At 33.4% G+C, this 23,280-nt stretch overlaps 2 protein-coding genes across 3 annotated transcripts; one reads left to right on the top strand and one right to left on the bottom strand.

Moving 5' to 3' along the window:
- The first annotated feature begins 386 nt into the window (after nucleotides 1–386).
- On the top strand, nucleotides 387–13,486 carry LOC134283508 (kinesin-like protein KIF9). The gene is made up of 19 exons (XM_062765969.1): nucleotides 387–491; nucleotides 820–1,008; nucleotides 1,224–1,389; nucleotides 1,547–1,700; nucleotides 2,500–2,692; nucleotides 2,840–2,923; nucleotides 6,257–6,349; nucleotides 6,669–6,881; nucleotides 7,347–7,493; nucleotides 7,623–7,727; nucleotides 7,848–7,903; nucleotides 8,615–8,705; nucleotides 9,989–10,161; nucleotides 10,573–10,740; nucleotides 11,001–11,209; nucleotides 11,695–11,874; nucleotides 12,234–12,349; nucleotides 12,485–12,589; nucleotides 12,863–13,486. The coding sequence occupies exons 2-19, from the start codon at nucleotides 832–834 to the stop codon at nucleotides 12,974–12,976; spliced, it is 2,544 nt and encodes an 847-aa protein (XP_062621953.1). The 5' UTR covers nucleotides 387–491; nucleotides 820–831; the 3' UTR covers nucleotides 12,977–13,486.
- A 1,485-nt stretch (nucleotides 13,487–14,971) lies between these two features.
- LOC134283506 (angio-associated migratory cell protein-like) lies at nucleotides 14,972–22,465 on the bottom strand. Of its 2 annotated transcripts, XM_062765968.1 has the most exons (12): nucleotides 22,367–22,465; nucleotides 19,819–19,938; nucleotides 18,966–19,085; nucleotides 18,546–18,685; nucleotides 17,966–18,110; nucleotides 17,326–17,409; nucleotides 17,005–17,096; nucleotides 16,646–16,669; nucleotides 16,179–16,255; nucleotides 15,983–16,076; nucleotides 15,501–15,655; nucleotides 14,972–15,088 (listed from the first exon to the last, which is right to left on the bottom strand). In XM_062765968.1, the coding sequence occupies exons 1-12, from the start codon at nucleotides 22,452–22,454 to the stop codon at nucleotides 15,013–15,015; spliced, it is 1,215 nt and encodes a 404-aa protein (XP_062621952.1). In that variant the 5' UTR covers nucleotides 22,455–22,465; the 3' UTR covers nucleotides 14,972–15,012. The 2 variants fall into 2 exon arrangements, with proteins under 2 accessions (XP_062621952.1, XP_062621951.1); XM_062765967.1 differs by lacking the exon at nucleotides 16,646–16,669 and having other exon boundaries at nucleotides 16,981–17,096.
- Between the last annotated feature and the right edge of the window lie 815 nt (nucleotides 22,466–23,280).

Below are 23,280 nucleotides of genomic sequence, written 5' to 3'. Positions count from 1 at the left end.
AAGCGAAACAACTTTAAAACAGGAGAAATTTAATTGTGTTCACTAAATGATTTATAGAGTTTTTCCTAAACAAATGACCATATGTATTTTTGGTAAGTTCGGTAAACCAAAATTTTAAAAGATTTTCCATTTCTCTACTTCCTTTATAGAAATATGCCCCAGGACCTTTTCTGTAAATTAAATAATTCAAATCCATCAAGTTTTCCAAAAAATCTTTTGTAACTTTATTTATTCTTTGTAGATATTTACCATATATTCTATGAATTTTAATAAGGAATCGATTAAGTTTTTATTTCATTTGATGCATTATTCAGGGATTATGCAAAAGGCATTATTATAGTCGGGCACGAATTTACAGAAAATCATAACTAATCGCGCATGCGCAATTCTCTTAACAACAGTCAACAGTGCGGTTTTGCTGGGAAAGATATGGTTTCAAGGAATAATTAATTTATTTGTTCTATTCTGATGTAATTTGGGGAATACTTTTGGTAAGACCTATTTTGGCTAGTTAAAGATGATTAAAATTAAGTTTCCGTCATCAAAGAACAAAACATACGCTTGATGTAAACAAGAAAATCGATCATAAATTGCCTTATTTTTTTGGACAAGGATAAGCCAAAGAAGATAGTGAGTTGCATGAGAATTCCGGCGTTTGAAGTTCTTCAACAATCTAAGAACATAAATAATTAAATCCTAACTATGCACATAAAATGCTATCACATTAAACATCTGTAAAAAAAAAAAATAATAAGTGTGTTGTTGTTTATTTATAGTATTAAAAAAACACATTTTAATAACAATTTATTTTACTTTTAGACTCTTTCAGATATGTACAGCCGTGGAAATACCACAGGACTCAGCTCCATGAGCTATGGTTCCAATCTATCTGGTGGTTCTCAGGCAAGAAAACCGGGACAGAAAAATAAGAGAGTCCAAGTGTGGGCCAGAGTACGACCAACATCAGAATTTGCTTATGATAATTTGGAGTTATTGCCAGATGGAAAAGTAAGAGCTTTAAAGAGATATAAATAAAAACTGATATGTATACCTCAGTTTACGGTATATATTAAAAATATGAATCAGAAAATAAAGATATGTGCTAGCTCAGTATTTGTTATTTTCAGCAGAGAGTGTTTTGTTTTTGGTCACATTAAAAACAAACAGTTTTAGTTGACAGATTACTATGGCTATGTGTTTTTACTTTGATATTTATATTTCAGAGTATTAATGTTCATCAAAGAAAAGATACAAGAAGAGGGGTTGTAAACAATCAAATTCTGGACTGGTCATTTCGGTTGGATGGAATTTTTCACAATGCATCCCAAGATCAAGTATTCGAAACAGTAGGCGCAGATATCGTCACCTCAGCCCTGGATGGCTATAATGGTAAGCTATCACCTCTCTCTGTCTTTTATCTATTTGTTTAAATAGGGAATAAAAAGATTGCATTTTTGTGTAGATTTACCATCTTATACAAATCTCAATGGCTAATGATAAATATAGTATATATATGTTGAAATGTATTTTGTTTCATGCCTTGTAGGAACAATGATGGCATACGGTCAGACTGGAGCTGGAAAAACATATACAATAACAGGTGCCACAGAGAGTTACAAGCAGAGAGGCCTAGTACCAAGGGCATTGTCTCAGTTGTTCAAGGAAATAGAGGAAAGACCAGAATATGCAATTACTGTAAGGTAAGTCCTTGATTTAAAAAGGTATATTTGCTCTTTTTTCACAATTCTGCATATTTGTAATCACAATATATTAGGATGTTTGATTTTTCACTTCTTTTAATTTGCTGTAGATTAAACAAAAATAAAAAAAAAAATCAATTTTGGCATAAAAATGTGTATGAAAGAAGATTTTCTATAATATGAATTCAAAAGATTATAAGTGTTGTACAGTGTATTAAATTTTTGACTTTCTGTATTCTGAATCTCAAACGATTAAAAGTATTGCATTACCGTATATATTCGCCTATAAGTCGTTATTTTGGGAGTTAAATATTAGTTCAAAACTCTATGTCTGACTTATAGGCAAGTCATAAAGATTAGATATTGGTATTTTTCTGTAAAATGAAATGTAGCATTTCATATATATTTTAGACAATTACTAAAGAACAAAGTCTATATATGTATAATCGTTCATGCATTCAAAGATTATACATATAGATTAGTACAAGTATTCACTTAAATTCTAATGGTTATTTTGTGCATAAATTATTTGTTTAATGATTTAAATCTAAATATCGGCGTTATTTTGAAAAGTATTAATAAAAACAGCTAAAAACATCAGTACATTGATTTAAAATGTCAAATGATTCTGGCAAAAGTTATCCCGACTTACAAGCGGGTCAATGGCTAATATCCCTCCAAATTAACCTTAAAAAATACAACCAAATAATAGGAGGACTGACTTATAGGCGAGTATATACAGTAATTTTTTGAATCTGTGTTGTACAATTCTATCAATCATTTTAATCAAACTTTGCAGAGTGTCTTACTTGGAGATTTACAATGAGACAATGTCAGACTTGCTGTCGACGTTGCCTGAGACGTGGCAAAACAGAGAAGATGGTCAGGACCAGAACATGGTGGTGGTTGAGAATCAAGATGGAGTATACGTCAAGGGTCTCTCTTGTCATCTGGCCCAGTCTGAAGAGGAGGCCCTCAACCTGCTTTTTGAGGTCAGGGACAGTTTTGGGTCAGAGTTTTAGGGACAGAGTTTTGGGGTTTTCACGATTCCTGTTCATTTGTAATTATTTCTTTTATGATAAGTGTTGTAAAGAGTATTTTACCATGTAATTGTATATTCATTCTTTCTTTGGTTTCAGGGAGAGACAAATCGTGCAATTGCAGCTCACTCACTGAACAAGCAGTCCTCCAGATCTCACTGTATTTTTACTGTATATCTAGAGGTATGTTCACCATATTGGCTGTGAGAAAGAACATAATAAAGCAGAAGAAGACTACTTTTTAGCATTTGACACCTTTTTTATGAACTTATTTTTAGTATGAACTTATTAAGGTCTTCCGTTTCAGACGGAAGACCTTATAGTGATTCTACTGTTTCTTTTTATTATTATTATTATTATTATTATTATTTTTCTTTTCCCCTTTTGTTTTTGACGATTTCTCAGAGATGACTGGACGGATTCAGGTGAAATTTTCAGAGATGATATACAGTCAAAATATCTTTCAAATGCAGTTTTCAGTTTTTCAAAATTCACTTCCGGTCGTCACATATGTCCGATTTCCGTTTTTTTCGAAAAAAGTTTTGTCCGAGTCATATCTCAGAAACGGTAAGAGATTAAGACACCAAACTTATGTGAGTAATAGATCTTGATAAGTAGGCAAAACCAATCGGGTTAAGATTGTCCGTCGTCACTTCCGGTCGTCACAGGAAGTGATCAAAGAAATCGAAAATTTCAACTTTTCTTTTATGAAACTTTTTTTGCCTCACTTTATAGCATCTTATTTGTAGTTTCGAAATATATCAGTCACACCGGAAACAGAAAACGACAACTTCCGGTTATGAGAGAAGAACTGCATATTTTCAGTACTTTTCTTTCCCATAAATATTTTTTATAGTTAAAGTATTTGTAATGATTTTTGGATATGTTATTCAGAATGCAAATGACTACAGTAACGTCAAATTTTTTTGTAAAATTCACTTCCGGTCGCGTGATTTCCTGTTCTCAAAATGAGAAGTTATCATAGCTAGATCTCGTAAACGGTAAGAGATTAAGACACCAAACTTATATAAATGGTAGATCATGATAAGTAGGCAAAATCAGTCGGGATAAGATTGTCCGCCGTCACTTCCGGTCGTCACAGGAAGTGATCCAAAAAATTAAAATTTTTAACTTTTCTTCCATGAAACATTTTTTGCATCACATTATAACATCTTATTTGTATTTTTGAAGTATATCAGTCCCACAGGAAACTAAAACGACAACTTCCGGTTATAAGAGAAAAACTACATAATTTGAGTATTTTTCCTTCCCATAAATATTTTTATACATAGAGTATTTGTAGTGATTTTTAGATATGTTATATAGACTGCTTATGTCTACAGTAACGTGAAATATCTTTGCAAACTTCACTTCCGGTCGCGTGATTTTCTGTCCTCAATGGGAGAAGTTATCACAATGAGATCTCGGAAACGGTAAGAGATGGAGACGCCAAACTTTAATGAGTAATAGATCTTGATAAGTAGGCAAAAGAATTTGTGTTAACATAGTTTGCCGTCACTTCCGGTCGTCACAGGAAGTGATCAAAGAAATCGAAAATTTCAACTTTTCTTTTTTGAAACTTGTTTTGCACCACAAAATAGTATCTTATTTGTGGTTTCGAAATATGTCAGTCCCACCGGAAACAAAAAACGACAACTTCCGGTTATAAGAGAAAAACTGCATATTTTCAGTATTTTTCTTTCCCATAAATATTTTTTATAGATAAAGTATTTGTAATAATTTTTGGATATGTTATTCAAAATGCAGATGACTACAGTAACATCAAATATCTTTGTAAAATTCACTTCCGGTCGCGTGATTTCCTGTCCTCGAAATAAGAAGTTATCATAGCTAGATCTCGTAAACGGTAAGAGATTAAGACACCAAACTTGAATAAGTGGTAGATCTTGATAAGTAGTCAAATTCAATTGGGATAAAACCGTCAGCCGTTACTTCCGGTCGTCACAGGCAGTGATCTAAGAAATTAAAAATTTTAACTTTTCTTTAATGAAACTTTTTTTGCATCACATTATAGCATTTTATTTGTAGTTTCAAAATATATTAGTTTTACCGGAAATAACAACGACAACTTCCGGTTATAAGAGAAAAACTACATAATTTGAGTATTTTTCTTTCCCATAAATACTTTTTATAGATAAAGTATTTGTAATGATTTTTGGATATGTTATGCAGACTGCAAACGTCTACAGTAATGTATAAATTCTCGGTAAAATACACTTCCGGTCGCATGATTTCCTGTCCTCAAAATAAGAAGTTATCATAGCTAGATCTCGTAAACAGTAAAAGATAAAGACACCAAACTTATATGAGTAATAGATCTTGATTAGTAGGCAAAACCATTTGGGGTAAGATTGTCTGCCGTCACTTCCGGTCGTCATAGGAAGTGATCAAAGAAATCGAAAAAATCAACTTTTCTGTTTTGAAACTTGTTTTGCATCACATTATAGCATCTTATTTGAAGTTTCGAAATGTGTCAGTCCCAACGGAAACAAAAATGACAACTTCCGTTTAAAAGAGAAAAACTACATAATTTGAGTATCTTTCTTTCCCTTAAAATTTTGTATAGTTAAAGTATTTGTAATGATTTTTAGAAATGTTATTCAGACTGCAAATGTCTACAGTAAAGTCTAATATCTCAGTAAAATTCACTTCCAGTCGCGTGTCTTCCTGTCTTCAAAATCAGAAGTTATCATAGCAAGATCTCGTTAACGGTAAGAGATTAAGACACCAAATTAATAGGGATGGTAGACCTTGATGAGTTGACATATCCTTTGAGTTTAAGATCGTCCGCCGTCACTTCCGGTTGTCACAGGAAGTTATCAAATAAATCGAAAATTTCAGCTTTTCTTTATGGAATCTTTCTAAGTAATACATTATAGCATCTTTTTTTGTAGTTTTGAAATATGTCAGTCCCACTGAAACAGAAACGACAACTTCCGCTTATGAGAGAAAAACTGCATAAATTTAGTATCATACTATCCCGTAAATATTTTTTATAAAAATAGCATTTAAAATGATTTTTGGACGTGTTGTTCAGATTAACATGTCTAGAGTAACCTCAAATATCTTTTCAAAAATGTACTTCCGGTCATGTGATTTATTCTCCTCAAAATGAGAAGATAATATTACGAGATTTTTTACATGTAAACTGTAACAGATCAAGACACTAAACTTATATGAATAATAACCCATGAAGATTGGGCAACAGATATAGGGTAAAATGCGTCCCCCGTTACTTCCGGTCGTCACAGAAAGTGATGAAAAATAATTGAAAATGATTTTTGTAAATGTTACTAAGACTATAATTGTAAAAAGTAACGTCGAGAATCTTGGTAAGTTACACCTCCGGTCGTTTGTTTTCCTGAAAGCATTAAAAATATTATATGCCTTTTTTAACATAGATAAAAGCTCATTCATGCACATAAATAGAGGAGAACGGAAGACCTTCTTTGTTGCTGTAGCAACAAGAGTTTCTAGTTTATTATTTTTTTACAGACAAGATCCAGAGTACAGTCCAATGCTAGATACACCATTTCTAAATTGAACTTTGTGGATCTGGCGGGGTCTGAACGTTTGGGGAAAACAAAGGTAGTTATTAAGATTTATAAATCATATAAAACAATTTATTTATTCAAAAAGTGATATTGTTAGGAAAAGGGAAAACAATCAGTTTAATGAATTTGATTAATTGATGTACCAATAACTGACTTCCATATCTCTAACATCAATATTTCAAATACCATGGATTTGTCCAAGTGATTTGGAAGTCACAACTGTTTAGTCTCCAAGTATTTTACCTTCAATATCTCAAATTCTTGGATATTTCAAAGTTCTTCACTGTCCCATTGAATTGAGATAATGAGTTTTGACCATGTAAACTATTGAATATTTTTAATTAATTTTACAGTCAGAGGGTAAGACACAACAAGAAGCAATGTACATCAACAAGTCCCTGACATTTTTGGAACAAGTGATTGTGGCCTTAGCAGACAGGAGGAGGGAACACATTCCTTTCAGACAGTCTAAACTGACCCACTGCCTGAAGGACTCCATTGGGGGGAACTGTAATACTCTACTGGTGGCCAATGTGTGGGGGGAGGAGGCTCAGCTGGAGGAGACGGTAAGTGTTTATATACACAGTAAAACTTGTTTAATCCAAACACCACTGCTTCCTTACATTTATTGGCTGGATTAGGCAACATTCCAGATTACACTAAATTTAAAACAAATGAATTCACAGAAATAGACTTAAAGTTCAAGTTTTTGCTATACACAACATTCCGGATCAGAAAAAAGTTCACTGTACAAGAAAAGGAGAGTGGGAATGCGGAAAAAATTAATAGGGAGAAAAATGCTTATAACATAAATAAAAGTTTATAAGATGCTTAAAATAAAAAAAAAACTATCTTAGGAGACATCAGATTGTAAAAGTTAACTAAACAAAATTTAAAACAAAATTATTCTTGAAATTATATTGTATAGTGTTACATTGAGAACATAAAGAAATATAATGTAGAAAATGAATAGGAAAACTTATGAAATATGTATTATTTTGTTGTTGACTATTAATATCTATAAATTTTAGGTCTCCACTCTGCGGTTTGCCACCAGAATGATGTGTGTAGCCAGTGAACCAGCCAAAAATGAACTCTATGACCCTGTCGTTTTAGTCAAAAAACTAGAGAGGGAAATTCAACATTTAAAGAATGAGCTTGCTATGCATGATACATTGGTATGTATTATTATCATTTTTTTTTGTTGTTGTTTAAATTGAAAAAAAAAAAATCATTTTTTCAATCATGAATGTAAAATTGATTCCTTAATAATAAATTTATATACTTGCACTATATGAATCTTTCAGACAAATCGGAGCATGGTTTCCTATGATCCACTTTCTGAACAAAAAAGATATGAAATCCGACAGCAAGTTCGAAAATATATAGAGGGGTCTATAGATGAAATTGATGTAAGTAGAAATTCCTTAAAATATACAGTGAAAATAGCAGCTTTAAAGATACCCCTGTTTTATTAGACTGAGTGTCGAGTGAGTGATATAACTTTAAAAGTGTGATGAAAACTATTTCAGATTGTAAATATTAGGCAGATTCACGGAACATTTGAGGCATTTAAGGAAGTTTGCATGTAAGTAGTGACATTATATCACAGGGGCTGACAAATAGATTTTTAAGGTACTTGTCCAAGGGCAAGTACATGGTCAAAATTGACTTGCCCTACCTGAGGTTTCGCTTGCCCTACCATAAACTAATTCTGTATTTATAGATATTTCAAAAAAAGAGTAAGACAAATGCTGAGTAAATCATGCAAGCCCCTATGCCCAGCTTTAAATTTATGGCCTACAAATAAATTCTATTATTGATAAGTTGATAAAAATTCACTTGCCCACCCCTAAAATTCACTAGCCCTGGGCGTTGGGCAGTGGGATTTGTCATCCCCTGTATCATGCTTTATTGTAAAAAAAAAATTTGTTTTATTTTCATATTGTCGTGGCAAATACTCTAAAATGAATATTTGAACAGGGAAAACAAATTCTTTGTCACAAACCCTTTATATGAGAGTTATTTTTGCTATTAAAAATGAAGAATTTACAAAATGAGTTAGTCAAAATGTATTATTTTGCGCACCTCTTTTCAAGACTTTTTATGTGGTAATAAATTATGCTAAACTTAAGTCATTTATCAAAGAATTTGCAAAAATTTTACCCCACAAAAAATATTTTACCTTTACAGATAACTTCCAATGGTTATATTTGCTCTAAAAATAAATAAGTAATAAAAATGATCACTGATTCACATTAAATTTGAAAATTCTACGATGAATTTTATTTTACTACAGTCAGATGGAGTCTGACATTGAGCAAAGGCTGAGAGAAAAGTTTACTCTAATTGACAAATCCGATCCAGCTGCCATTGCCGCTGCACAACAGGTAAATATCACGATTTATCACTTATTTCACACTGTTCACATTTTTGATGTGTTTCAAGCATTCTCTTGTTGGGGCATTTGCATGAAAGACGTTTTGTTTTATGTTGATTTTTTTGAGTTTTATTTTTTTTATTGTGTTATTTTTATTTTAATAAATGATATTATTCTTTAGAAATAGCGTAAAAGATAATTTCATTTGTTTTTGAATAGAATGAATATGAGGTAAAAAACACTTTTAGTAATTTTCTTACATTTATATCTATTTTATTTTTAAGTTCTTACTTTTTATCTTTTTTACTCCTATTCACATGCTATCTGTAATAATAATTGTCAAGAGCACAAACAATATCCATTAGATGTTTAATGTTACAGACGATAACTGCAAATAATATCACTCTGTTGCTTATACATATCACAGTATTTCAGAAATGTCCGGAGTCTATTTTACAAAATGCATGAAGCTTTATTAAGGTCATGCATATAACTGAATCATGTTTAACTTGATGTAACAAAATTTACGACAAAATTCACTAATTAAGTTTAGTATTTTATTTATAAAATGTACCTTATAATAATAAGAATTTGAATTAATTAAGCATTCATTGAAATTTAAAGAAGCCATATAAGAATTAATTTAAGAAATTGAGTTGAATATCTTTAAGCACACTTTCTAAAACTTTTTGTGATCACAATATTACTCAGAGATTTTTTTCCTTTCATTTAGATTTTATCTCAGTCTTAAACATGTTCATATTATAATATAGTCATAAAGATGCTTTGTACAAAAAGTTCTTGCATGATTTATTTTATTTTTTTTTTTATATCAGAATCATTTTTCTTTCATATACATGTACCAGTAGTTTGATTTTTTTTTTACCAGCAATATTTTACTTAGCTTTGGAATTAAGAGTAGAAGGTTTTTCTGGAAGTATATATATATGTCTATACACTGTGAAATCACTAATTTTCATGGGTGTTTAAATTTTCTTGTTTATTTCTTTTATGAAGATTCCCACTAATTAATGTCCTCCACAGAATTGTAATATTTTCAGCATTAACAAATTGACACTTTTTCCAAGCAATTTCCCATAAATGAAAAACCACAAAAATTTGACCCCCACTAAAAGAGTGATTTTACAGTGTATGTCAGCAGACAGACATGTTATGATGTAAACCAGTTTATATAACTAAACTTACAGTTTCCAAATTATACTAGAAGAATCACTGGAGAAAATACAGGAAAATATTGAAATCTGATTTCATCCTATCCTTTCTTTAACACAGGCTGGAGTGAACATCACAGACGAGGGGGTCTTGGTTGGGGATACAGACGGTCAAGGATTCGGAGTCGGGGTGGCCCCCAAATCGACCAAAGCTGACCCCTCAGCTGTTGTCCAACTTAAAAAGAAGGAAAAAGAAAAGGAAAAGGGGGGTAAAAAAGGGAGGGATGCCAAGAGGTAATTTGAATTATATGCACTGTATTGTGTGAGGTATTCATTGGAACTGTGATAGTTAGTGATGACTGAAGACAGATGACTTTGTTAAGTGACTTTGGGTTTAAACATAGTTAACTCAACCCTCCGTATCTAAAATACACAACAAAAATGTTTTAAATTATGAAGAAAAGAGAAATTCAAAAATTTTATATTAGACCCTTTCCATAAATTGCAATTACAGTTTTAATATGAGAGAAACTGCTGAAGGCTAATAAATAAAATACATGTAATTACCTTCATGGGTTAATTAAATACTGTAAAAGTAAGTTTTCATGTGGTGTTGATTAAAACTGTGATTCTACAGAATGGAAAAATTGTGTTTACAGTTTGATTACTGGAATAACTGACGTTTTTTTTACATTCCTGCTTCAGTCCTGTTGGTGGTAAGAGTGTCAGCAGTCCTTCACACAGTGCTAAGGGGGAGAGGGAGGTGAAATCACCACACCCATCAGTGGAGAAAGACCGGCCTGATCACGAGGATGCCCCTACCCCCGTCAGCTCTACAGGTCCTCCCAGGGCTGACAAGCTCATCCGCCCAAGGTATGATTTTCCAGTGATTAGAAATAGGCATAAAATTCTTTTATTTTCTCAGTAATACATATACACTGAAAATAAATGGGGCATAAATTTTTGCTGGAATAGACAAGGTTATCAGAATTGCAATTTTGCTTTGTAAAGAATGTTGAGAATCATTAAAATAAAGCTTGCAATGACAGTGAAATGGATTGCACAGGTGCTGGATTAGAAAGTTTCTACTCTATATCTGAATAAAATTTAAATTTTTTCTTTCAACTTTGTAGCACCCCACCTAGTCGCACAGCCAAGTTTGAAGAGTTCAAACAGGAAAGAGGGGTAGAAATCAACAAAATCCTTGTAGAAAATAAAGAGATTCTAGCAAGCAAGAAGAAAGCCTATGCAGATTTAGCTAAACAAATAAATAACACAAAGATAGATATTGATGCATCAAGAGAAAAATTGGATAGACTGAAAGAAGAAAGAGAGGCAAATGGTAAGTGTTATACTTGATTAACAGTCCCTCATATTAAAATGATATTTCAATGTTTTCACTGATTTTTGTAATAGTGTATTTTATGATGGCCAGGGTTAAACATGTTTGCATTCAAGACAGGACTTTAGCTGAAGAAGAATAAAAATAAATTCACAAATAATACATGTACAACCTATTGTAAACCAGCTCATCTTTGCTGGACCTTCATTCGAAATTTCACATTTAGAACAAGGAATGCAAGGAAACTTGTTTTGATAATTCTTTATTATTTCACAAAGTCTACAACTAAACTACAAACTCCTTAGTCATTCTTTTTTCTCAATAAGATTCTTTCACCTTTAACCTTTGTGAAAATTAGTTACATACAATGGAAAATCAGATATATTAATTTACCATTATAAAGCACAATCTCTATATGGGTGCCCAAAAACTCGTATATTCTAGCCATCTTTTATTTTCTAAGTTTTGTTTTCCTCATTTCACAGGACCTCAATACAATGAGGACGGTGATGTCATTATCAGTGAGGAAGAGTTCCTGGAAATCAAGAGATTAAAAGACCTCAAACAACAGTACAGAAATGGTTACGACGAACTGAAGAACCTGAAAGCTGAAGTCCAGTATTGTCAGAAATTGGTTGACCAGTGTCGACAAAGGCTCATCAATGGTCAGTTGTCTTTTCTTGTTTCTGTAGAATTATCTACCTTTGAAAAATTAATTTTTCATAGTGATTAATTGTAGTTGCAGAATTGAATTTATCAGTATTACATCATAAATCCATATTTTGGCAATTTTTTTAGCAAGGGTTCTGAGATTGCTGAAATAGAACATTATTAACCTTTATTTTGTACCAATTGTCTCTTGCTAAAATTACTTCTCACTAAAAATATGTACCAATTTTTTAAAAAGATTGCTAAATTTGAGTTTTGATAAAATTTCTTTTATATACAGTAGTATTATTCATTATTAGTTGTAGATAAGTTTTTAAGATTTGTAATAAAGTATGTTGTTTTCCTGTGCTTACAGAATTTGACACCTGGTATGCAGAAAGCTTCCTGAACCAGACAGATGACATCTCCAGCTCAGCGGCCGGTCACGGAATGAGACCGGGAGTGATCCTGCCATTCAATCCCAACCAAGTGGTTAGTTATATATTTAAAAAAAAAATCATTAAGGATAATAATGTATAGGAGATTAAAATTTACTGAATTCATATATGAGCAAAAGTGAGGATGTCATACAGTTTTTCTGTTAACTGTGATTTGTCAATATTTTAGCCTGAGGATGAACAGGAGAAGTTTGATCGCCTTCAGATGGAGCTACTGATGAACAACCCTGATTCTGCCGCGTACTATAATGCACAAATGAGGACACAGAGACGGGTAAGTACAGACTACCATGTAAAATACTGTAAACAAACTTTAATTTCAGTACTAGAAGTATCTGCATGTTTCACAAACTTTTAAACTTTTATTTGTGTACATGTACTAGAAATAAATGCATGTTTCACAATCTTTTTTTAACAAGCAAGTTTTTCTAGCTGGGAACCAATAATTCATTTGTGTATTAACTATATTTATGAATGTTAAAAGTAGCAAAACCTGATTCCAAGTCTTTCATTGATCATGAACTTTGATGTTTTTTTTTTCTTCTAGAAAACATATGAACATGCCATGTCCCAACCCCAGCCTTCACTGCGCCCCTCCCCTGGAATCCCCAAAATGACCGTCAGGAACAAACCTCCAACCATGCTACAAATGTCCAATTAGACAGTATTAATTTTAATTGCAACTTGGATCACTTCTGTAGTTGGGGGATTGGATTATTTCTTTCCTATTCTCATGACAGTATATTTACCGAATTTTTACATAGATATCATTTTTGATGACACAATGCTAGTACTTAAAATTCTTTCCACAAATATTGAAAATCTTTATTGTATACAGAAGTCTATGTACTTATGAGTCTATATAAATACCATTCAGGTATCTTGTTATTTATATCCACTGTACATCAATATTTCAATGTTGATATATATTTTAACTTTTGTATTATAAGTATATATTTATATGTTTTATTTTCTGAACACTGTTATCACACGGATCTAGTGAGAATGGCTGTGCATTATGTGATTGGATAAATGACTTCTTGCAGTTCTGTTCAAGATTTACATTTCTGTGATAAGGTTTTGTGTGGTATGCTTCCGTCCTCTTGTTTTTTTTTTTAAACCTTTGGAATATAATGTAAAATGTTAAAAATAAAGATCAGGATTTAAAATTTATACATTTTCTGCTAATTATTCATTATGACACACATAACATGTAAGGGAAATGTAAATGTCCAACTCATGGCAATATTCAAAATGGATCACATTCAAGTTCAGAATGCCTGTACTAAAACTTGAAAACTGATTGGGGGTTAGAGTACCAAGTTTGCTGTCCACTATTAAGGTTCATTGATACTCTAATAAGAGAGATAACTTTTAATGACATAAATGTCTGTTATTCCTTAATAGATTTGCCAAGTTGAAATGTCTTTTTTATCCAATTTTGCCTCGCAAGCTATGCTATAATTGTTTGTATTTTACTTGTAAAATATATTTCTTTTGGAAAATCATTATGGTTCAGGCAACATTTTATATCAGTGAGCAGAATGTTTATGAACCTTAAAAGAGATCAACAATATTTCAAGGACAATACTGTATACAGGGAAATTTTCGCCCCAGTTTTATTTTCGCTCCTTTCGCCCTAGCTTCAGTTAGGCGAATTTAAAAAGGGGCGAAATCAAAGAATACTGTATAATTTCTTAAACAAAACTGTGACTGGGCAAATTCAAAGCGGGGCAAAATTGTTTGCAAGGGTGAAAGGGCAAAAATAAAGCGGGGCAAAAATTACCCTGTATACAGTAACTTATGTCCAGAGTAAACTGCAGAATTTTGATCTTGACATCAGTAAGGGGTTATATGTGCACCAAGATATTGAGATATTGAATATCCTTCTCATCTGTTTGCAGAGAAGTTTGACCCTTGATGCAAGAATCCAATAGTGGTTATCTAAACCTTAAGGGATGGGGGATGCAAAAGTCATGCAAAGGGTTTTAGGATCAACCCCAGGTGTGATGCACTCCTGGGATCAGCCCGTAGTGTGGGTTCTATTTCTAGCCTTTAGGGATCAGCCCTAAGCTATGTATCTTGTTTACATCCTCTCGGGATCAGCCAAGAGGTCCGTCAGGTTTCCTTACGTGCTGGGATCAGCCCCAGGCATAATCACTCCTGGGATCAGACCGGAGTGGCAATTTGTGCTTGCCTCTAGGGTTCAGCCCTAGGCAATGTTTCTTGTTGAGTGTCCTCTTGGGATCAGCCCAGAGGTTTGTCTTGTTTGAAGCCAGCTGGGATCAGCCCCAGGCATTGTGCACTCCTGGGATCAGCCCGGAGTTGTAATTTGTGCTTGCCTTTAGGGATCAGCCCTAAGCAGAGTTATGTCTAGTAGATCAGGTTGGAGTGGCTTTAACAGTTAAGAGTAGGAAGGAAAGGTACAGAAAGTATGAGTAGCCCCCAGAGCGCCAAACAAGTATTGAGTTTTGTGATTTACATTAATGTATATATTTTTTCTATGAGTTTCAAGTGTTTGTATGGATTTGATATGTTAAATATTGAACCAACTGAACCTCGTAAACCTTGTTTTGTTTTGTGTATAAAGATGACCTATAAAAGACAACAGGAATCGTACCTTACACAGACTGACAAAAATCACAAGAAATTGACATCTTTTTAAAAATGAATTTTAATAAAAGTAAATTTTTACATTTAACTATCTGGCTTGTGCAATGAGAAAACTCTTGCTGTATTGTCCTCTGAAACTGATACCAAAGTTTTTCCATCACTGAAATAGAATTTTTAACAAATTAACCTCAGATTCTTGTACTTACTTTTCTTTTTTTTTACAAGTACATGTAGTAAAACTTTCCCAAAAAATTTTCAAAAGAAAAAGTTATGCAGCAGGTATTTGGAGAAGCTCCTTATTAGTGTTCTAATGCACCTGCATTAAATTTAAAACTTTAAACTGTATAGTAAAACTTGTTTAGTATGAACACGGATATTGCAAATTCATGGATATAGCGAAGTTTACTTTGATCCCCAACTATATAATTTTACGAATTCCTTATACGGATATAACGGATTATGGATATAGTGAATTAATTTCACCGGTCCTAATGACTTCGATACAACTGAGTTTTACTGTGGTTATTTTTCACAACAATTTGAAAATATACACAACAAAAGCAGTATCATACTTTGACAGATCAAAGTCCAGCAGTGCGTCCTGATGCCCCACCCACTCTGAGGAGCACTTCCCATTCCTAGCGTCCCACAGTCTGATGACCCCATCCAAACAGGCGGTGTAAACCAGGGGGGAGGCTGTGTCCCATTTAACCTTCACCACACCTCCCTGTAGTAATTAAATAAAGTTACAATTAGTCTTGGTATGAATGTGTTCAAAGCTATTACGATTTGTCTTAGTGGATTTCAATATGTTAAATGTATTACAGATTTTCTAGGTGGAATTCCATGTGTTCACTGTAGGTATTATGAATTGTCTGTGTGGACTTACAATGTGTTCATAGATATAAAGATTTGTCTGAGTGACTTACTATGTGTTCACAGGTGTTACGATTTGTCTGAGTGTAATTACAATGTGTTCACAGGTGTTATGATTTGTCTGAGTTGGACTTACAATGTGTTCACAGGTGTTACGATTTGTCTGAGTTGGACTTACAATGTGTTCACAGGTGTTACGATTTGTCCGAGTTGGAACGTCCCAGATAGTCAGCTTCCCTGTCAGAGTGCCTGTGGCTGCTAGGGAGGATTGCCTAAAGAAGAAACCCTCTTGTCTTCATATTATTACTATGGGGACAGGGGGAACAAAACCATGGAAAATTGGAATATAAATGCAATAATATATCTGAACTTACGAGTCTGAGAATGCACAACTTTCCACTGAATTTTCTTCCTCTGAATTTTCTTCCGCACAATTTAATGTGGTCACTACCTATACAATGACATATGGACACAAAATTATTTAAACTTGCACCATAAGTCTATGGACCACAATGCTCACCTGAGTCAACATTCTCTTCCTGACAAAATGATTAAACACTGTTTAGATGAATAAATGGCATGCCCTTTAAATGGCATCAGATTTCTATTTTTCTGTATACTGAGGCTAAATGTTAACTTCATAAACTGTGTCCTTCTTGTTCTTGAAAATATCAACACATATTTCCATTGTGGTACAAACCTAGTCAATGAGATTTTGACAATGACAGTTAGCTATAGAGATGTACTGTATTCAGCACATCCATACACTATTTAATTGTTCTCTGAGTTTTAAACTTACTGTGTCTTTGGTGCTGTGGATAACCATGAATTTTACACTAACCTTGCCTGTGGTGCTGTGGATGACCTTGAATGTTACACTTACCTTGCCTGTGGAGCTGTGGATGACCCGAGTTTTACATTTACCTTGCCTGTGGTGCTGTGGATGACCCTGAATTTTTCACTTACCTTGCCTGTGGTGCTGTGAATGACCCTGAATTTTACACTTACCTTGCCTGTGGTGCTGTGGATGACCCTGAATTTTACACTTACTGTGCCTTTGGTGCTGTGATTGACCCTGAGTTTTACACTTACCTTGCCTGTGGTGCTGTGAGTGACACTGAATTTTACACTTACCTGGCCTGTGGTGCAGTGAATGACCCTGAGTTTTACACTTACTTTGCCTGTGGTGCTATGGATGACCTTTGCTGTGGCATCTGTGGACCCTGTCAGTATCAAGTTGTTATCTTGGTGACAGTCTACACAGACCACAGATGAGGTGTGAATGTCTTTGCCTGAAGTATACAAAAGTACATACCGTAAATATAATGTCTTTGCCTGAAGTAGGAAAAATGCATTAATACAAAGTAAAGTAGCATTCCAACATTAAAAATTCTATAGGTAAGTGATAGTTTGTTTCACATTTTAAAAGATTAAAATTCTATATTAAGTCAGTGACTGGTTCACATTTAGGTAAATAATATCAAGTTTTTGAAAATTTCCCCCCCCCTCCTCTATACGAACCATTCACGTGATGTAAACATGTTGCTGTTTTCATGTCCCAGACTTTAACTGTTCCATCTTCATATCCGACACACAGTCTCTTTCCTAAAAGAAAATGGGTAAATACCAATATATACAAGAACATTTACATTTCCAATGTCTTTGTCGGAGATAATATTACAAATAGTAAATGTACTTTATATCCCCATCAATGTATTGGTTCATCAATAGGCATGGTTAAAAAAAATCACGTGCAGGGCAGGACAAATAGCTAGACAGAAGGCTGGGCTTGGTGCACCTGAATTGGCAGAATCAAAGCATGTAAATATAAGGAATAACTGTCTTATTTTTCAATTTCATGACGATTAGCTTGCGTGATAACTTTATGCATAAACGCCTTCGGCATTTATGCAAATTATCACGCAAGCTAATCGATTGATCTCTTCATGAAATAAAAAAATAAGACAGTTATTTCTCAAGTTATTTCAGCATCTATAAATTAGTTTTTGGAGTTCTGCATAAAATTTGAAAATTACTACATCTAAAAGACTCAACCAGACCTGAATTAGTTAATTTCTGTTAGCTTGCCCAATTCTTGAATCAAAGAAATAAAAACTTACTAAAATAGTCGAAAAATGTTACACAACTATTCCTTACTAACCATCTGGCAGAAGACATCCACTTCCTGACGAAGATCCGTGTCCCTGAAATGTTTTACAGTCACCACTGGGAATCTTCCACATCCAAGTGTCTCCATCCTGTGTACCCACAATGAGGACGTGGGCAATCTGGTGCCACTGCATCCACTGAAATAATGAGCAATTATTACTGAAGTTTTGCTGGTAAAATATTGCTCACTTATGCTGGATAATGCAATGGCATACAATCTTAATATTCAAGTGTTTTATTAAAATTTAGTAGTTGTAGCTTTTAGTTGGATAAAAATTTTGTTGTTGCTTAAAAATACTGTAAGTTTTGTTGTTGCTTAAAATTAAATAGATATTGTTTAGCTTTTGTTACATTCATTTTGCAAAAATAAGCCCCTCCGGCTTCTGCTTAGTAATTTAGACCCAGTAATATCTCTATTTACATTTATAAGATTCTGATTTTTATGATCTTATTGTCTTTTTGTGAAAAAAGCTTGTTATGGGTCCTGGACTTGATATTCGACATGATCAAAACTGATCGGTAAAACCATTTATCAACTATTGACTATTGGCAATGAAAAATAGTTTCCTTGCCTCAATATCTGAGCACTCAAATGACCAGACTTCTTTTCCAGTGTCCACTTTCCACACTTTGACTAGTCCACTTAAATCTGCTGATGCTGCGTACACACCATCATGGCTGAATCCAACACACGTCACTGAATCTTTGTGGCCTTTAAAGGATGTAAATATGTTTCAATATCCAAAATTGACTGAATCCAGCACAGATTTGAAGTTGATGGATAAAAATAAATACAATGTGAGATATATCTGAAAGACTATGCACCAAGATACACATAAGAGTTGATACTTTAAAATGGTTCTCTTAAAGGTCAGGAGAACCAATTCTGTTTTGACAAACCGGTATACCCAGATTCAGATTCTTCGGTCTTCCACAAACTTAAAACCAATTTTCTACACATGTACCTCTATCTATAGTGTTTTATATCTCACCATCACACTGGAATTTAGTTTCTCCTGAGGAAGCTGACCAGACATAAGCTGTGTCATCCTGACCCCCCGTGATCACCAAGTCACTTGTCTTACTGTCAATCCGTGCAGTAAACACAGAATCTAGAAAAGAAATCAATGGAATAATTCCAAGATCTTGAAATTATATACATTACTTATCATCAAGGATACAGGGGTTTCAGAATTGGAATAAAAATGCAAAGTAATGCAAAGTTTCACATCATTGTGTATGTATGTTATGCAATAGATGAACGATCAGAAAATGTCATAAATTCAAAAGTGATGGCCATTAGAATCATAGGGAAAGAAGGTAAGGGCTCAAATACCCCCTCCTCCCACAAAATAGCAACTTTTCATCTTTAGTACAGATAATACAATTAGTGAAAATTAATAAAATACATAGGGTAAATAGATATGCAGATGTAAACACAATACATGTACCTCAAAATGCTCAAAATTAAAATTTTGAAACAGAATACTGTATGCAGGGAAATTTTTGCCCCTTTGCCCTCTTCTTGATTGGGCGAATTTAAAACGGGGCGAATTCAAAAATTACACAGCATAATTTCTTAAACAGAACTATGACTGGATGAATATGAAACGAGGCAAAATTGTTCGCAAGTGCAAAAGGACAAAAATTACACGGGGAGAAAATAACCCTGTATACAGTAGTTCTTAGTCATAGTTAAATACATAGCACATTACACTGTTTACTTTCTTTAGCATGATATCAATTTATTTATTCTTCAGAGACATCGACAAAGACATGAATTCACAAAAGAAATGTAAAAAATTACATTGGAATTTGGAAAGAAATAATACAGCAAAAAGTTACCTGCATGCTTCTTATAAACAAAGGTAGCATCATCTCTGTAGGTTGCTTCATCATCAATCTCATCCGAGTCATACTGGATTTCATTCTCCAAGTCCATCTCATTTATATCAGCTGACAAATCTGGTTTGAAAAAAGTAAATCAAGTTTTGTTCATAAATCAATCCCTAAACTACTAGGAATAATGTCTGACTCTGAAACACCTAGATACGTTGTAGCAGTTTATGACTTCGTTTAGTGCAGGCATTAAACGGAACCTGTCAAAAATGCTTAATGCACTTCATGGTAACACATGCTAGATAATTGAGCATTGCCAGACATACTTATTCTCTATAATAATTTCATTCCATGTATTAAAATTAAAAAAAAAAATATTAAAAATAGAAATATTTTGCCAGTATATGATTATCATTAGGAATGGGAATCGCCCAAAAATTTGTATTGCGATATATCACGATTTTTTCCCAAAATATCACGATAATATCATGTTATTTTTATATTAAGCAAATTTTGCAATGATTTTAAATGAATAGTCATTATTTTTCCTATAAATATGCTAGAAAAACAAAATTTAACTTTTTCAAATTTATATGTACATAAAATTAATCATGTTTGGATGGTAAGATGCCGTTCTTATCACCTTTTACAACATTTTTAAGACTTTCTGTAATTGTAATTTAAAAGATTGAACAAATAAATGAATAATTCCTGGACTTTAAATATGTACCTAAATACTGGTATTTAGGTCTCTGTATCACGATACGTATCAAGCAATAAAAAATCGCAATATACCGGTATATATATATCGATAAAATCACACATCCCTAATTAAACATGTCTTAAAATTATCCCTTCAACATGTACAATACAGGTTTGAGATACATTACGTGTCTGTTTATTCTTTTCATGAAGGTAAATATTTTGTGACTGTAACCTAGTAACTTGCCCTTTGGCCTCTGGGCTTAGGAGGTATTAGATAGAACATTCTATCGTTAAAGCGATATATTTTCCTATGGACCCGGTTTAACAATTGAATTCATTCTGTGTACTGGTAACTGTTATTTGACAAAGTCTGTGCATTTACTACCAACAATCTTGAGTTCTGAATATAAACATGGCGTGTAAATTTAAAGCAAGAAAAAAGCGCGGAATTTTTTTCTTATGATTAATTTGATAGCTATTCTCAGCACAAACCCTTTTGTAATCTTTAAATCATTGGAGGGAATCCTCTTGATTTGCTACATTGCAAGTGTATTGGAAGTATTCTAACTGTTGTGACGGTTTGTCCCGAGACAAAGTTATATTATTATTCTAACTAGAAAGGTGTAGAATTTAGCATGTTAATTGGTTTTGTCTGGTTAGAATTATCTAACTGTGTCTCAGGACAAGCCTTCACCATGTCATTCTAACGATAGAACATTCTACCTAGGGTATGTCTATATTCTCTTAAGAGAAGTGGACAGGCTTTCGCTACGCAAAAGCCTGTCCACTTCTCTAAAGAGAATAGGGTACGTCCAGAAGTTCACATACTGATTAGTTTAATTTTGCTGCACTGTCTGATTATCTCTGTTTTCTCTATGTAAACCTTTTTGGTAAATGGGAAATTTTGCAATTTTGTTTGACAGCTGATCTGTAAAACAATGTATCGTCTTGTATCCTGTTTTCGACCGTATTGTATTTTCGACCTATTTTTCCCAATCTGCTTCCCGTGCAGATTCCGCGCGGTAGAACATTATTTTCGGTTGGTACACTTAGAAAAATACCTTTGAAGCACAACTGTGGTGAAAATATCCAAAATAATTAATTCAACGGAATTCCCCCGATGGTTTTAGTCCGATGTCAGAAATTCTAGTCTTTTTACTAATGCACATTTTATCTGTTGATTAATTAAAGTCGTAATCGGTTAATTATAAAGATTTTTTGATGACATTTTTCCGAAAGAAAATTAAGATCTCTGTCAAAGAGACGCATGAATATTGAAATAAATGGGTGAATCAAACAATTTTTTTTTCTTCCTTAATATGAGCTCTTTCTTACAGATTTTTACTGAAAAATGCAACGTAATTTCATTGATTTTTTTGGGAAATGCACAGCTACTGACAGATGGGTTCAACCAACAAATAAATGTATTCGTAACCAAAATATGCAACTTGTTCAATGTTTTTTTGAAAGACAGACAATCGTATTTTTATTGTTTGGAATATCCAATGGATATTTATAGTCAATACTGATTTGGCCTTGATACTATATTTATACTATATTTAGGTCGAAAACACAAGACGTTTATGTTTTTGTAAGGAAAACTGTACCCTCTCCATATTATGGCACATAAATAAAATAAACACAAAACTGCAATATGGGTTATATCATTTTATTTATAGATACATAATGCTAACATTTTAAGCCCTTATTTTCTCAGATTCTGTAAAGTTTACAATAATTAATAAATAACATCTAAATAGGTCGAAAATACAATACGCCAGGATATATTTACATATATCTTTCGGATCGAACACAGGTTGATTTCAGAATCAAAACATTATGAACAAACCCCCTCCTTCGTCGTCGTCATCTTCATCTGGAACTGGTTCATTCTCATCAATTTCAATCACTTCTACTTCTTCTTGCTCAGGATCCATCGTGTGCAATATTATCAAATCTAACCAAAATAGAGCTTAGTAAGATACTGTCATAAACTGTAGCCTAAAACAGTTTAGTGACTAAGATACCACTCTTCAAATTCGGAGATAAATTTTGTCCCAAATTCTATCTGCATCAAGAAAACGCTTCAATGCAGCGAAAACAAGCGTGCGTTTCAAGCGCTGAATTTACCGAGATAGGGTCAACAAAGTGGTGTCGGACTTTTTTTCTCTCATTTTCACAGGGATAAAGCACGCAATAAGTGATTTGTCATGGACAGAAAAAGAAATCGTGGTGGAGACATGCACTCAATTTTCAAAACCAAAAAAGTAATGGGTTCAATGTAAGTGCAAAGCTTGAAAAGAGCAGAGTATTTTAAGCCACTTACGTAAGGGAGAGAGGAAATTCGAACAAGAAGTCTCAATTCTTTTTCTGTTCGAAATTTGTTCGCTTTATTTTCTGCCATTGGAAATTTTTCTCACAATAATCTTCATCCCAGCAGAACTAGACCAATATTCAACCAAACTTGCACAGAGTATCCATGATTAGAGATGATTTAAGTTATTCAAATAAAGGGCTACGCTCTCTTCCAAGGGGAGACAATTAAAAAATTGTGAGAATTTGGTGTGGTTATCTCCATCCAGGCAAAGTCGGGGGTCCAGGACTCCTGGCATATTTGATAAGATACAGGTAAACTTCGGTATCTCGACATCGGATATGTCGACGACCAGGGATATGCCGACGTCCGTCCGCCGTTCCGGCATTATTTACTACATAAATAATTTGCAAAAACTCTGGTATGTCGACCTCGGTAATATCGACTAT

Source organism: Saccostrea cucullata, unplaced genomic scaffold (assembly GCF_032062105.1).
Source record: "Saccostrea cucullata isolate Sc308-1 unplaced genomic scaffold, CSIRO_AGI_Scuc_v1 ctg162, whole genome shotgun sequence".
In the NCBI taxonomy this organism is placed as follows: Eukaryota; Metazoa; Mollusca; class Bivalvia; order Ostreida; family Ostreidae; genus Saccostrea; species Saccostrea cuccullata.
Note: the sequence above shows the minus strand (reverse complement) of the source record. Positions and strands in the feature narration are given on the sequence as shown.